Source organism: Podarcis liolepis (assembly GCF_965112155.1).
Source record: "Podarcis liolepis genome assembly, chromosome: 13".
NCBI classification, from domain to species: domain Eukaryota; kingdom Metazoa; phylum Chordata; class Lepidosauria; order Squamata; family Lacertidae; genus Podarcis; species Podarcis liolepis.
Genome location: NC_139573.1, coordinates 53,300,028 through 53,317,222, shown reverse-complemented (window position 1 = coordinate 53,317,222; position 17,195 = coordinate 53,300,028). Strand labels below are relative to the sequence as shown.

The following is a 17,195-nucleotide window of genomic DNA, read 5'->3' as shown; positions in this document are numbered from 1 at the left end:
TGTTGCTGTCCTTTCAATCTTTGGTCAACCTGACACCAGCTAAAAATGAGGGGCCAGGATTTTGAAACAAGGACCACTGTGGCAGGAAGGAATTCTGTGACCATTCTAAGTTGACTTATTGGAGTCAGATCATTGATTAGCCCAACCCAACCCACAGGTTTACATGAGAGGTAACAGGGATTGAATTAAAAACATAATCTATCCGAAGCATTGTGCTCTGCCATGAAATTAAAAACCCTCCCCAAATAAAGAAACGAATCTTTCTTGTAATGGCCTAATTCAGACAATTGTTCCAGTCCTTTAAAAAAAAAAAAAAAAGGTTTGTAATGCCATTGTAAAGGACAGGCTAATCAGTAAATCACACAGTTCAAAGCTGGAGTTAACTTTTTATTAGAGAAACATGATCTTGGCAGCTTTGGCTGTGCTTCAGGCCTAATGAACACTGCAGCTCATGCCCTGTAGGTCCCACTCAATGAAATTAGTTGCTGAGACTAAAAGTCCCTGCATCCACAAAGCCATTGGTGTCTCCTTCTCTCCAGGGCTTCCTGAAAGCAATTGGAGACTGTGCCTGCTTGTCTTTGCTCTGCGCATTTCAGCCAACTTCTTCACTCCTCTGTGTCCAACCAGTCCATGATATCCATGAGAATTTACTAGGACCAAATACACCTTTCCCTAGTTCCTTCCCACAGAACACCAGCTTCACACCAAGATCATAGAATCATAGAATCATAGAGTTGGAAGAGACCACAAGGGCCATCGAGTCCAACCCCCTGCCAAGCAGGAAACACCATCAGAGCACTCCTGACATATGGTTGTCAAGCCTCTGCTTAAAGACCTCCAAAGAAGGAGACTCCACCACACTCCTTGGCAGCAAATTCCACTGTCGAACAGCTCTCACTGTCAGGAAGTTCTTCCTAATGTTTAGGTGGAATCTTCTTTCTATATAATGTTTAGGTGGAATCTTCTTTCTTTCTTTCTGGCCTGCGTTAGCCCAGAGAGATCCTAGTTACGTCCAAACCAAGGAAATCTGGCTTAGTGTTGATTGAAAAACCAACATTCTGTGAATCGGATATAAAAAGGAAGTGCTGCTTCTTTGCACCCAAGATAATTCATGATGAGATGCTGGCTAGCCACACTCTTTTTCTAGCCTACCAGTTATTATTATAAAATCTGCCCTTGAATGAGAACCAATTTAGTAGGCTTCATCTCCTTAGAAGGGGTGACCATGTCTGCAACTTGCATCCAAGTCTGGCGGAAAATAAGGTACTGTCTGTCTGTCTCTTTAAAATATCAAATTCTAAAGGTGTCCTGAACAAAAAATTCTGCATGTATCTTGCTAAAATCTGTCAGGCTTTAATCTACTCTAGAGAGTCTGCTGTGCCTACAGGTTTCACCCACTTCAGTTAAAAGAAAGATTCCCTATTATAGCAAATGAGGGGGGCAGGGAACCAGTTTCATTTTCAATAGAACTAAACTGGTCCAAAATATTGAGTCCAATTCGAAAGACACAGAATGGCTCAGAAACCGTTTGGGCAGCTTCCAAACGCTACAGCTACAGATGTAGAGGAAACCCCCTAGTGTTTATCCTATTTTTCCACCCACACAATAATGATAGAAACTTGCTAAAAATATGTAGGCCTTGATATGTTTCATTCTGGGTGAAGTCATCAGAGTTATGCTGCATTAATTTAATACCTACACAAACACAGGAATAAACCTTTTTTAAAAAAAACCTAAACTCCTGTTAAGAGGGCTTTAAAAATAACTGCTGCGCTGGATATTCGTGTGGGGTTAGAGAGGCTCTCAACTTGCTCTCAATATTCCAAACACACAGACTGCAATGATGATAACAAGAAGGATATAATGTAAATTTTAGGGACAGTCTCCAAATATTTAAAGAAGCTTCCTGTCCAGCTTGCAACAGGAAACCTGGGAGATTTAACTGTCAAATAGAAGATGGAGAAAGCTTGTTTTCTCCTGCTCTGGAGGGTAGGACTCAAACCAATGGATTCAAGAAAGGCGATTCCAACCAAATAACAGGAATATTGTTTCTGACAGTAAGAGCTGTTTGACAGCGGAGGTTTTCCTTGAGAGGCGGTGGACTCTCCTTTGTTGGAGGTTTCTAAGCAGAGGTTGGGTGGTCATCTGTCAGGGATGCTTTAGCTGAGATTCCTGCGTTGCAGGGGGGTTGGACTACATGACCCCCAGGGTCCTTCCCACTCTACAATTCCATGATTCAATTATCTTTCATTTCTCTGCACCACAGCTTTTCAGGGGCACACTGTGCATAACTAAGAACGCGGTTGTGATTTCTCACCTGCTACCATACTTGTCTCTACTGACTTTCTTCTGCAAATACGTTAGTTGGGACCATGTTGACAACAGCAGAGAATAAACTGGGTCCTCCCTTAAAGAGGGCACGTATTGCAGTGAGACCTGGACAACCGACACCCTGTGTTGTGGGTGGGTTCAGCTGGTAAGCCTCAACACCTGATTGGTAGGTCCCTCGAAGCTGGGTGCAATCTGGCCAATGGGACGCAGTCTAAACAGTTCAAGGGACCTATATATGCCCATGCACGTGACCCAGAGCTTCCTCTATTGGCTCGTGCATCGGAACACCCGCCCACCCCTCCCTACTTTTAGGGCTTTGCACTTGACCTTGCTATGCCATTGTGTGTCATCTGTCATTGGGACAGGGGCACGGCAGGAATTTTCCCCACTTGGCTGATTGGCTGTTGCCATTTGGGTTTCGCCTGCCGCATAGCAAATCGTCACAACTTGTAAGGTTGCAGAGACGCCCTGGTTCAGGTGATAGGGATGAGAGAACGCTTTCGCCATCCCTATATGAAGGGCATTCCATTAAAGGAATCCAGAGACTCGTTGGTTTGGTCAACCCCTGAGAGGGGGCTGTGCCCGTGCCTGAGTCCAGGGGGACATTTGGGTGGCAGAGATAGCCTGTTCCCGGCTTTCCGCTTATCCAGGTGTTCACCCTTGGCTGACCTATGCTGGTGCCCTGGGTCAGCGCTACCTGCATGGCAGAGAGCTAGTCTCACCAGAGCCTATGACACCAGTCACTTTCTGTAATCAATAAAGCTGTGGCATAAATTCTGCCAAAAATCAAAACCAAAATTTGACTCAAGTGTGAATTTATTTAGGGGGGAGGTTTCTGTGTCGGAACATGCAAATAAGGGAAACCAAAAATTGCTTAATACAAAAGGTTTGATATTATGCATGCGCATAATGTTCAAGACATTTCTTATTGATCGAGAGGACTTACAAGACCTGAAGATTTCCTCCCCCAAAATAATACTTAATATATGCATGGAAATTATATTGCATTAGGAAGTCTTAAATAAAGCAATTATGAATGCTGCCCAGACCTTTTCAGGGTGAATGTGTTGTGTTTAGGTATAAAAACGTGAAGCGTCTTGTGTTCTATTCATCTCAATATATTTTAGTTGTTCTGCTAGGTGGCGCTATGCGATGGTTTTCTATAGCAAAGGAGGGAAATTTAAACATCCCAGGATTTCCCTGTACTAAGATTGCTGCTTTGAATGTCCTCACTGGGAAGTATTACCATTCCTTAGCAAGAGCAAACTCAATCAGGGTTGCTGTGGTCTGATCTGTCCTTCAGTTATTTTGGCGCATCAGGACTGGCACATATAGAGGCTATAAAGGTGATAAAAATGGCACCTCAGAGAGTTGAGGCCTTACTTCCTTGTGCGGAAATTATTTCCTTGGCAAGTTGCCCTAATAATATATTTGACAGATGGGGGCATAAAGCATTAGAATAAAAGTATATAATATTAAACAGTAATTGTTTCCGGCATCTCTGAGATATGTCTCTTCCTTTTATTCACTTTACGCCATATGTGTTTGTCTGTGCGCATATGAAAGATTCTTAGTAAGGAGAAAGGTCTGCTCTGAGTTAATATTCAAGACTACTGCACTTCTTCCAATTGGCAGCATATATTAAGAGTGTTTGTGGGGTTTTTTGTTTTTTATTGGAAATTTTATTTACAACATAACATAAACCCCCCACCCCCCAACACAGAAATCCACCCTCATTAAACGTGAACATAACATACAGTGAGCATAACATACAACAATACAAACAACCAAATAAAAGACTTTCTTTATCCTGTATCTGGCCTCTTTATTTATTTCTTATAAGCTGTTTCCTTTATGAATAATTATTAAGATTTTTCTAATTATAACTTAAATATCCACAAAGTCTCCTGCAGACATTAATTGAAACAAGTCCAGGTATGTATTTTAGGGCACTGTTTTGTGGAGTATTCTCTGCATTTCCCCGATGCCTTTTGAAACTCTTGTCTAGTGTGATCTCTGTTAATCTAGCCAGTTCAATATACTCTAACAGTTTGTCTTGCCATTCCTTTTCTGTTGGCAAAGTTTCTTTTTTCCAGTTTTTAGCAATTAGGATCCTTGCCACTCCTGTGGCATAGAGGAATATTTTCTGATCTTCTCTTGCTATACCTGTGTCCGTTATCCCTAGTAGAAAAGCTTCTGTATTTTTCATAAAGTTATACTTAAACATTTTTTTAAGCTCGTCATATACCGTATTTTTCGCTCTATAGGACACACTTTTTCCCCTTCAAAAATGAAGGGGAAATGTGTGTGCGTCCTATGGAGCAAAGACGCCATAGCCCCGCGACCCTCTCCCGGCTGGAGAGGTGACACGCGGCTATGGCAGGAACCTCTACAGCCCCGTGTCACCTCTCCAGCCGGGAGAGCGTGCGCGCGGGGCTAAAGCAGCCCCCCGCGACCCTCTCCCGGTGGAGAGGTGACGCGCGGCTATTGAGGCTCCTGCCATAGGCAGGAGCCTCTCCGCTGCGCCTTTCCGCTGCTCCCTGACCTGCCCTTTGGGGCTGGTGGTGGGCTTCCCCCCGCCAGCCCCAAAGAGCAGGTCGAAAGGAACCTGAAGCCTGGAGAGTGAGAGGGGTCAGTGCACACCGACCCCTCTCGCTCTCCAGGCTTCCAAGGTAGCCGCCTGAACGCACCTTAAACGGCACCTTGTTTTAGAGGGGGAAAACAAGAGGGGGAAAGTTCTCCCCCTCTCTGTGCAGCGCCTCCTGCCGCTTCACTGAAGGGGCGCTGGGCAGAGAGGGGGAGAATTTTTTTTTCTTGTTCTCCCCCCTCTAAAACAAAGTGCGTCCTATTGTCCGGTGCGGCCTATGGTGCGAAAAATACGGTACTATGTTCCAGAAGCTTTTGATTTTTTCACAGGTCCACCATACATGTATAAGTGTCCCCTCCGTTTTACCACACCTCCAGCACAGATCTGTTTTTGTCTATAAAACATCTTGATTACATTTTCTCTCAATACTTCACAGGCTGTATGTGTGGGGGTTTTTTTAACGCCTCCTTAACTACAGCAAGACCCATCCTTTTGTTCACCAAAGGGATTTGTATGTTTGGCACTGAGGCAGCGCGTGTAGTTTATTTATTTATTCCGCCACAACTCCCAACAAAGCCAAATATGTGAACCCCCACCCCACCTAAAATCCATACATTCTAAAAACCCTTTAAAACATTCTCTCAACCAGTGATTTTAAGGTTTCCAAGAACAGTGCTTTTGGGCCATGAACAGCCTGGGCAAACAGGAATGTTTTTAAATTCCCCCCAAAAGCCAATAATGAGGGAGATAGGAGGGCATTTCACAACCAGGGAGCTGCCACTAAGAAGGCCCCGTCATGGGTCAATGCCAAGCGGGCAGCCCCCAAGGGTGGCACCACCACCAAAGGTCTCGCCTGCCAATCATAGGGACTGAGGTGGCTGGTACCGAGGAAGGCACTCTTATAGGTACTTGGGTCCCATTCACGCCTTGTATGCTAGTACTAACATTTCCTATGGGAACTTCACCTGTAGCCAAGGCAGCACTTTCAAGACCAACAACACATAGTCCCATTAGACTGCCATTCTGCAGTAGGAAGCTAACTGCATATACATTGCCCTATGGATCGTTTTCACTAGCTGAAAAAAGAGAGGAATGTGCCACTATAAATGGAATTAGCATTGCCTTTCAACATGTACTCCTCTGCTTGTGGTAAGTATCAAACTAGTGGAATTTTTCAGTCATTGGCATTTTCTCTCTCTCTCTGTGTGTATCACAGCTGTCTACACACACACACATGGAAAAATCTTTAAAACTCTTCAATAGATGGGATTCTTCTTACCTTTGACCCAATGAGAGTGTACAGCCACTGGATTGTTTCATTATGATTGATTACTCCATTCATCCCATCTACGTATAGCATAATTTGTCCCAGTGCTAAGGAAATAAAGAAGATAAGGAAAGTTAGCAAAATTCAGTTGAGTGAGAAAAGGCACAAAACATCTTTCTGCTTCCAAATTAAAGTAGGTCGCCATTCTGGATAACCTCAACTAACTCTCCCAGAGGGCACATGGATGCAAATGCAATTGAAATGCAACCTCAGCTGATGTGCTGAATGGATGCATGTGAAGGGGGGCGGGGCTGTATGTGTGGTCTAAACCACTGAGCCTTTTGGGCTTGCCAATCGGAAGGTTGGCAGTTCGAATCCGTGCAATGGAGTGAGCTCCCATTGTTCTGTCCCAGCTCCTGCCAACCTAGCAGTTCGAAAGCACACCAGTGCAAGTAGATAAATAGGTACCGCTGCGGCGGAAAGGTAAATGGTGTTTCCATGTGCCCGGGCACTCGTCACAGTGTCCCGATGCACCAGAAGCAGTTTAGTCATGCTGGCCACATGACTCAGAAAGCTGTCTGTGGACAAATGCCAGCTCCCTCGGCCTGAAGGTGAGATGAACGCCACAACCCATAGTCAAGTTTGAACTTAACCATCCATGGGTCTTTTACCTTTTTGTATATGTGAGACTCTTGAGAGTCCCATGGACTGCAAGAAGATCAAGCCTATCCATTCTGAGTGCTCACTGGAAGGATAGATCCTGAAGCTGAGGCTCCAATACTTTGGCCACCTCATGAGAAGAGAAGACTCCCTGGAAAAGACCCTGATGTTGGGAAAGAGGGAGGGCACAAGGAGAAGGGGACAGCAGGGGAGGAGATGGTTGGACAGTGTTCTTGAAGCTACCAACATGAGTTTGACCAAACTGTGGGAGGCAGTGGAAGACAGGAGTGCCTGGCGTGCTCTGGTCCATGGGGTCACAAAGAATCGGACATGACTAAACAACAACAATATGTGAGTGTGCGTGTGAGAGAGAGACAGAGAGTGAGAGTGATGGAAAAAGACAACGCAGCCTTCTGTGGGCCCATGCTTTCCTGGGGAAGGGAGACCAGGCCACAGTAGAGTGGCACCCTTCTGCGCCACCACTAGATGAAAGACTAAATATTTGCCAGGCTGCCGTTTATCAGCCTCCAAAATTTTCCTGGGGTCTCACCGAAACCTCCTCGGGAAGTTGATGTCAAAAGCGTTTGTTGTGAGAGAGGTAACCCTGTTCCCTTTCTCCAGAGCATGCATAATTTTATAAACCTTGATTATGTCACCTCAGGCTCACTTTTTCTCTCAACTACCCCCTTCCCCAAAAAATGTCGTAACTTTTCATCATACGGGAGTTCTCCATCCCCTTGATCATTATGACTGCCCTTTTCTGAGCATGTTCCACTGCCACAATGTCTTTCTTGAGAGAAGGAGGCCAGAGTTGTACACAGTACTCCAAGCACCCTTGCACCACAGTTTTATCTCTTTCCTAATTAGCCGTAGCATGGATGTGGTCTTTTCCACAGGTTATGCACACTGGTTCAGCATCTTCAAATTATCTGCCATGACTCCAAGGTCTCATTCCTGAACCACCAGGTCAGACCGCACGAGATGTGAACTTTAGATTTTCTTTGGTCCCAGTGTGCATAACTTTATGCTCAATGACATTGGATTGCATTTGCCATTTCATTTCCCTTTCACCTAGTTGGAGCTCACTGCAAGCCGTTTTTATTATAACTTGGATGGAGGAAAAATTGGTGATAACAAAGCAACATGGCCATTGAGAAATGGCAGTTGCTTTTACAGCTGTTCCCATTGCATGGCCACTTTACCACAAACTAGAACACCATTGTCAAGTTCCTTGGGTGTGTGTGTGTGGGTGTGTGTGGGTGTGTGTTCAGGCCTCTTTTGAGAGCCCATGTAGACCATCCACACACAATCAACAGCAACATGCAACCAGTCATTGCCTTGTTTGTCACTTTCCAGCCAATAGCTGTAACTCCCTCTTAACAGGTTACATCCCAATTCAGTGTGAGATCTACACACAAAGGCAGGCCTGCAGATCTGTTTTAAGGATCAAGAGCCCCTCGCATTGCAGAATGCTGTGCTTCTGGACTCATCGGCTGGCTGCCCTTCCAGAAAGTGGAATGTGTACAGTGGTACCTCGGGTTAAGTACTTAATTCGTTCCGGAGGGCTGTTCTTAACCTGAAACTGTTCTTAACCTGAAGCACCACTTTAGCTAATGGGGCCTCCTGCTGCCGCCGCGCTGCCAGAGCACGATTTCTGTTCTCATCCTGAAGCAAAGTTCTTAACCCGAGGTAATATTTCTGGGTTAGCGGAGTCTGTAACCTGAAGCGTATGTAACCTGAGGTATCACTATATATGCATCCTAACTGGGACCACTCATGGATTCTCCAAGAATGCTACGGTGCGGGGGGGGGAAGTATTTGATCCCCTGCTAAATTTGCCCGTTTGCCCTCTGGCGAAGAAATGACCAGTCCATAATTTTAACGGTAGGTTAACTGTAGCTGTGAGAGACAGAATAACAACAACAGGGAATAACCCCCAGAAACCCAGAAGACAAAAGTCAGAGATTGATGTGCATTATAATGAGTGGAATAAGTATTTGATCCCCTATCAACCAGCCAGATGTCAGGCTACCTGGCACCTTCCTGTCGTTATTCTGTCTCTCGCAGCTACAATAAACCTACCGTTAAAATTATGGACTGGTCATTTCTTCATCGGAGGGCAAACGGGCAAATTTAGCAGGGGATCAAATACTTTCCCCCCTCACTGTACATATAGCTTTGATGTGCATCTGATGCAGGTCTTCCCTATCGGCACTGGACAGTGTGGATGGGGGTAAGATAACCTTCCCATCTGTCGGTCTGGTGTGTATAGGGATGACCATTCTCATTCGCTCATGGAAGCCAGTGTGTGGTTTGTTCATGGCTCTCTCTTGATTGTGACCTAAATGTCAGTGAACAATAAAGAGACTTTAATGCACGTTGCCATCCACTGACTATTAACATTACATCAAAGGGATCCAGAGTTTTTTATTATTATTATTACTAGGTAATTCAGAACAACTGCTATCCAGCTGCAATTAGAGAATGGCTTAATGAATATTATTTTTGTTTCTCTTCAGTACAAAGAAAATTGCCCTTTGATCAGAATCAGATAAGGTCACCAAGCTGCTTCTTTGTAGTGAAACTTCTTGGATCAGAAGGAAAGGATTTCATTTGCATCTGAAGAAAATGTGAAACAAATTTTATGCCCCACACATATTTTTCAGATTAATAAGGAACATAAATCAAGGACTTCTAAAAGTCAGTCTTTAAAGCATCACATGGACATTACAACAACAAAGACTGGCTAAGTATCTAGGTAAATTCTGGACTGCATTACTCCCCAGCTTTCAGGTTGTCGCTCAGTACAGTCATAAAACAGCCAAGCCTTTAATAAGCCCCATGCAAAGAAACCACAACAATGTTCAAAAGAAATTCCTGGCTATTTCCATCCGCTACTGAAGAATCTTATCAGAAGCTTCTTCCAAGACTATGGAATTCGATCGTATCTGCTATAGCTTCAGGTTAGCATTGCGGATTTTGATGGGAAATTGTGAACACGCGAAGAAAAAAGTCTGTTGCTGTTTAAACAACTGGCAAAAGAACCATGTTTTACAGAATAATAATTTTAAAAATCTACAGGATGTCATCAATCTGTTTTTTCAGGCACACTGACCTACGGCATGTTTGTCAGTCGCATCCAGGAGCTTTATCAAATGTTAACATTATCAGTTTGCTGACGGTCCTTGGAATACAAGTATCAAGATTTATTTGTTAAGAAGCAACTTATTTCCTGGCTGCTCTGAGGCCTTAAATATGACAAGGCACAACTAGCTGGAGGTGAGGAATATTTAGAGCAAGGCTAAGGAACCTGCGGCTCTCCAGGTGTTGACTCCCATCAACTCTAGGTATCAGGGCCAAGTGTCAGGGGCAATGGGAGTTGTAGAAGAACAACATAGACTCATAGAATTGTAGAGTTGGAAGGGACCCTGAGGGTCATGTAGTCCAACCCCCTGCAATGCAAAATAAAATAAAAGAGCCACTGATTCCCCACCCCCGCTCTAGAGCGACCATCTCTAGAGGACTGTACAGTGGTGCCCTGCAAGACGAATGCCTCGCAAGACGGAAAACTCGCTAGACGAAAGAGTTTTCCGTTTTGGAGGTGCTTCGCAAAACGAATTTCCTATGGGCTTGCTTCGCAAGACGACAATGTCTTGCGAGTTCCTGCTGGTTTTTTCCCCTCCCCCCTTTTTCTAAGCCGCTAAGCCGCTTATCAGCTGATCCGATCAGCAGATAAGCCACTAAAAGCCGCTAATAGCGCTAATCCGCTAATCCGTCAATGGGCTTGCTTCGCAAGACGAAAAAACCGCTAGACGAAGAGAATCACAGAACGGATTCTTTTCGTCTTGCGAGGCACCACTGTATTTCACATGGAGCTGATTCTTCAAAATTATAATCATGGTAGACAACTATCCCCAAACATTTAAATTTTAAGAGATTTAAACCAGCTCTATTGCACTGGCAGTCTAAGACAAAGTTGAGGAAATCTTAATATTATGGAATTTCAAAGACTCAAGCTAAGATTATTTCCTATTTTCCTCGAATAGTTTTGCCAAATTGCATTTCTGCCACGTACTGGGGTGGGTGGGAATTGCCTGTCTCTTTTTGACTCTTCCAACATATTGCAGCATTGTTTATTTATTATTAGCTTTATGTCTCCTGGCTGGTATAATGTGCTTGTGAGCTAGTAGTTTTCTCTAGCTCCTGGAACACCTGGATAAGCAGAAAGCCGGGAACAGGCTATGTCCACCACCTAGATGTCCCCCTGGACTCAGGCACGGGCACAACCCTCTCTCAGGGGTTGACCAAACCATCGAGTCCCTGGATTCCTTTAACGGAATACCCTTCACATAGGGATGGCGAGAGCGTTCTCCCATCCCTATCACCTGAACCAGAGCCTATCCGCAACCTTACAAGTTGTGACGATTTGCTACGCGGCAGGCAAAGCCCAAATGGCACCAGCCAATCAGCCAAGTGGGGAAAATTCCTGCCGTGCCCCTGTCCCAATGACAGACGACACACGACGGCATAGCAAGGTCAAGCACAAAGCCCTAAAAGTAGGGAGAGGTGGGCGGGTGTTCCGAATGCCCGAGCCGAAAGAGGAAGCTCTGGGTCACGTGCATGGGCATAAATAGGTCCCTCAAACCGTTTGGACTGCGTCCCATTGGCCAGATTGCACACTACCAATCGGATGTTGTGGCTATTCAGTTAAACCCACCCACAGCACAGGGTGTCAGTTTCCAGGTCTCATCGCACTACGTGCCCTTTTTAAGGGAGGACCCGATTTGCCATATTTAGGGGAAAACCTGTGCAATGTTTTCTGAAGACGTTTTCACATATCCACTGGGTTGCTTTGCCTTACACTATTGAGCCCATTTAACCATGCAGACTCCTACTTGCTCAGGCTCCAAGCTGAACTTTTGCTAATGTCTGGTTTTGGGTTTTTTTCATCGTTTACATTTCGAATTAGGTTCACTCGTATTTTTTCATATGATCTAAAATGTCATCGCAAACAAGATTGGATTTGAAAATACTGAAACTGTGGGGGATTCCTGCCTTGTAGTCTCCTCTTAATTTCTGAGTAAGAAATCATGAACCCCTTGATATACCAGATCTTGTATCCTAAAAAGTCTGTTGCTTTCCATATTTGAAATCTTATAGATGTCTCTCCTCTTTTATTTTATCCAATATACCGGTAAGTTCCAAAAGTGAAGGACTGGTTTAAATGATTTTTTTTCAGAATCTAAACTGTGAAAATAAGTTATATTTAACTGACTGTTGCAACCCCCCCCCATAGTATCTCATATAAAGGTGTTCTCAATATATTTTGTTCAAGGCTATAAGCTATGCAGTCTATAACCCAGTTTAAACAGTTTGCTATACAAAACAGGGCTAAGTACATGACTTGGAGATCTCCTGTGATCATATAAATTCTGGCTTTTAGCCTTGTTTATTTGTTATTCCAGATGCACTTCAGTGTAGATTGTTCTAACTATTGGATCAATATTTTGATTAGCAGATATCAAAGTAAAGATGGTTTTTGGTGGCATTATCATTTTAACTGCTGAAATTCCTCCAGAAAAAGATACAATACAATGGGCAGTATTCAATGAAGAAAGTCTGCTAGTGGGAGGACTTTTGGCTGTGCAATGCAACTCCTTCCTCTCCCCACATGCTCCCACCACACCCCTAAAATCTGTTCTGAGCATTTCCACACACACAAGCAGTGTGGAAGTTTGGAGGCATGTCATAAAATAATCACTGATTTTCCCTCATGGGTTCTTTTCATTAAAAAATAGTTTCTAAAATACATCAAGCGCCAATAGGATAAAAGCAGTCGTTTTCTCTCTTGTATTTTGTAGTGATAAACATGCTTCCCTTTCTCATTTCCTCTGAACCAGAAAAACCTGGGTCTCAATCACAGCTGTCAACTTTTCCCTTTTTAAAAGGGAAATTCCCTTATTCCGAATAGGATTCCTCGCAAGAAAAGGGAAAAGTTGACAGCTATGGTCTCGATCCAAACCCAGCCTTCAGCATCACTGGGTGGTCAGTCACCCAGGCCAGCCAACCTCAAAAAGAACTTTTCTCCATGTCTCTCCCTGCTCAATTAGCCATGTTTCCTCCTTGGCAGGGGGTTGGACTCGATGGCCCTTGTGGTCTCTTCCAACTCTATGATTCTATGATTCTATGGATCATATGACTACGACATTACTAGTCTCTGACAGAAATGTCAACAGGAACTTGATATCGCAGAATAGAGTATTTTCTGTGCATGGAGAAGCTTATATTTAAGTTTTGCTGTTTCATGCAGGACTAAAGTTGATGGTGGACTTGGGTACTCTGTCCTTTGTGGCACACACGGTCAATTCAGTTTTGTTACTATTACAAGTTAATTTTTCAACGATAATGAGATGGTGGTGGACTCTCCTTCATTTGAGGTTTTTAAGTGGAGGCTGCATGGTCCTCTGTCATGGATGCTTTAGCTGAAATTACAGCATTGCAAAGGATTGGACCAGATGACCCTCAGGGTGTGCTGGGCCCGGGGGTTAACCCAAGCAACGCGGTCTGGTTTCGGTCCCGAATCCAAGGATTCTGCAAGGAGTCAGTCCGACAGGGCCCAGGCAGGAAACCAGGCTAGGTTGGGCGCAGGGTCTCAGGCAGGTTCTAGCAAACATCAATGTTGCTCCCGCAACCTGGGGCGGGGGTCTGACAGCTTTTTCACTTTGTCAGGGTAATGGCTGGTCCTGATCTCCCAGTGACTCAGCTCCCTGTCTCGCCTGAAGGCGAGCACTCCTCCTGCGAGTACTCAGGTCTCTCCTTCTCTCAGACCTTAGTCTCTGCAGCTCGGGAGATGTTGGTGGGTTACTAGACCCAGAGGCCGCCTCAGCCTCTCCTGACCCAACTGGTAGTGGAGCAGCTGTAAGTGATGGCCCAGCTGAAGGCAATGAGGTCATCCCCGCATCTGGAGCCATGGCAGGCTCAGGCCCCTGACTTGGCCCAGCTGGTGTTTGTTGCAGGGGAACCTGTGCAGACTGGGACTCTTCAGGATCAGGCCCCAGACTTGGTTCAGATGCTGCCTGAGGCAAAGGATCCGGTGCGGACTGAGACTCTTCTCGTTCCGAGTCTGAGCCCGAGTCCCAGGCCATCACAACAATTCTGCTCCTGTTTCCCTGAGCAATTTGGTGATCATCCTACAGCTCCAGGAAGCAAGACTGCTTGGGTGAGGCTGGGAACACAGCCTAGTGTCATAAATCTCCTGAGATGCAATTCAAGGATTTACCCTCCAAATGAACATTATAGTGCTAAGCCGCTTCTTAAGATAAGCAAAGCATAATCCTGATTTGGAGGGAATGGAGAGAGGGACACGATGTGCCAAATCTTGAAACAGGAAGAAAATTATTTTCTTCACTGTGCTCCACACGTTGAAACTGCTTCTGAGCTCATTTGGACTTTGCAAAGAAAGGAGCTGCAGGTGTGAGTTTTCTTTTATCAATCACTACTAATTATGTACAGAACATCAGCTTGGAATACCGGTATCTGTTCAAAGCAACTATGCTTAAGTCTTCCCCCTCCCCTAACTTTTAAGGTGGTACTCAACTCGGAAAACACAGGGAAAATGCAAAATGTGCTTAGAAAATGTGCTGCTCAAAATACTGTTAGCAGCGCAAGCAATTATGATGCAACCATACTTGGAATGCTGTGTACATTTCGGCCACCACACTTCAAAATAGATGTTGTAGAGCTGGAAACGGTGCAGAAAGGGGATACCATAATTGCCAGTGACCAGCAGCAACTCCCCTGAAAAGTGAAACTGATGAAGACCTTTTTTACAGTTAGTTTCGAAAAAGAAAGTGGGGACATGATAGGTTTTTAAAGGACCATACAATCCCCTGGCGTGGATTAAGTAAAAAGAGTTTCTCTCACTTTCATTAAACTAGAACCCAGATTCATCTAATGAAACTAAATAGCCATTAGCTTAAATGACTATAAATGCAGGGTTAGACAAATTTATAGAGATTAAGGCTGTCAATGGCTATAAGTCATGATGATTAAATGGTGCCTCTGGGATCCATAGGGAGCATGACAGAGAACAACAGCTGGAGATGGCTATTGTTTTTGTGTCCTGCCAGTGGGCTACCCAAAGGCATCTCTGGCACGCCATGGTGGAAAAATGGATGCTGGAATAGATGACTAGATAAGGGGTAGATAATATTGTAGAAAATAATAATGATAATGATAATGATAATAAATTTATTATTTATACCCCGCCCATCTGGCTGGGTCTCCCCAGCCACTCTGGGCGGCTTCCAACAAAGTATTAAAATACAGTGGTCTGTTAAACATTAAAAGCTTCCCTAAACAGGGCTGCCTTCAGATGTGTTTTAAAAGTCTGGTAGTTTTTCTTCTCTTTGACATCTGGTGGGAGGGCGGGTGCCACTACCGAGAAGGCCCTCTGCCTTGTTCCCAGTAACTTGGCTTCTTGCAGTGAGGGAACCACCAGAAGGCCCTCGGCGCTGGACCTCAGTGTCCAGGCAGAAAGATGGGGGTGGAGAGGCTCCTTCAGGTATACTGGACCAAGGCCGTTTAGGGATTTAAAGGTCAGCACCAACACTTTGAATTGTGCTTGGAAAAAGGACTGAATGTGCTATTGACAACCAAACAGATTTTATTGGGGATGAATGTAAAGTTCTGCATTTAGGCAGGAAAAATCAGGTGCACACAGGATTCGTGGCACATGGCTTGACAGGATCACATGTGGAAAAGGTAACAGAATCATAGATTGTGGAGTTGGAATGCAGGCAATCACAACTAGATCGTATACGACAGGTGGTCATCCAACCCCTGCTTAAAAGCCTTCAAAGAAGGAGAGTCTACCACCTTCCAAGGAAGTCCATTCCAGTGTCGAACAGCTCTTACTAGCAGAAAGTTGTTCCTAATGTTAGTGGGAATCTCTTGTAACTTGAAACGATTGTTTTCGGTCCTATCTGGGGGCTTTGGTAGACGACAGGCCAAATGCGAGTCTGCTAAAAAGGCTAATGTAACTCTAATATGTTGATGCCTTAGGGAGACTTGGCCCAAATATTTTACATTTTAAAATGTAATGCCTTCAACGGCCTGTGAAGTAACACATGGGGGCAGTCAAAATCAGAAACGACTTTGATTGCTTTCTGTGCCTTTAATAGTTGTGTACAGAGACTTACAGTACTTTCTTCCTCTCTTTACTAAAGCCAATTGTCCATCAGTACTTTCTTCTACACATCTAATCAACTAGAGTAAGTGAACAAATTCCTCCTTCACCTCTGGTCATCTTTGTTGTCATTACTGAACTTCACATTATTATCATTTTTAAAAAAATGATTCACACCCACTACACATCACCAGTCCCCATTTAAGAAAAGGCCCTTTATGTGCATCAAAGAATACAGAATGCAACAGCGCAGAGCCAAATGGTTGATTCTAGGCTGAGTGACACATTCCATTTAATCGAACAAAAGCTAAGGAAAAGTGAAACTGTCATCGAGGATCCAGGGAGCGCTCATTAAAAAGAAAGGACAATTTATATGCTTTGTTGTTTGCAGTAGTTACCTTTATTGCAGAAACGGATGGAATGAAAGTATGTTTGAAAGTGACATGCCTGATATTCAGACCTTCTGTTTTAGTTGTTCAGCAACATGCCTTTGTTCCTCTCTGGCAATGACAGTGACTCCGCCCTGCTCCAGGAGTAACAGCAGTGTCATCCAGGAACGCACGTTCTTTCAAAGCCAGGTTTAGGTTGGCTGATTAACATTGTATTTACCAGCTCCACCTGGTACGCAGGCTGAGACCCTACCTGCCTGCGGACTGTCTCGCCAGAGTGGTGCATGCTCTGGTTATCTCCCGCTTGGACTACTGCAATGCACTCTACGTGGGGCTACCTTTGAAGGTAACCCGGAAACTACAACTAATCCAGAATGCGGCAGCTAGACTGGTGACTGGGAGCAGCCGCCGAGACCACATAACACCTTGAAAGACCTACATTGGCTCCCAGTACGTTTCCGAGCACATTTTAAAGCGTTGGTGCTGACCTTTAAAGCCTTAAACAGCCTCAGTCCAGTATACCTGAAGGAGCATCTCCTCCCCCATCGTTCTGCCCGGACACTGATATCCAGCTCCAAGAGCCTTCTGGTAGTTCCCTCACTGCGAGAAGTGAGGTTACAGGGAACCAGGCAGAGGGCCTTCTTGGTAGTGGCGCTTGCCCTGTGGAACGCCCTCCCATCAGATGTCAAAGGAAAAAAACAACTACCAGATTTTTAGAAGACATCTGAAGGCAGCCCTGTTTAGGGAAGCTTTTAATATCTGAAGGACTATTGT

General features: G+C 44.6%; 1 protein-coding gene across 14 annotated transcripts in view; it reads right to left on the bottom strand.

The window, feature by feature from the left end:
- Positions 1–17,195, bottom strand: part of FHOD3 (formin homology 2 domain containing 3) — a 369,691-nt gene that overhangs the window by 134,809 nt on the left and 217,687 nt on the right. For all 14 annotated transcript variants that reach the window (XR_014518724.1, XR_014518725.1, XR_014518726.1 and 11 more), the window contains exon 6: positions 6,198–6,292. Coding sequence is in view for 2 of the 14 variants with exons in the window: in XM_083473089.1 (XP_083329215.1) it covers positions 6,198–6,292 (95 nt within the window). In the remaining 12 variants the exon portion in view is untranslated. The remainder of the gene's footprint in view (positions 1–6,197; positions 6,293–17,195) is intronic.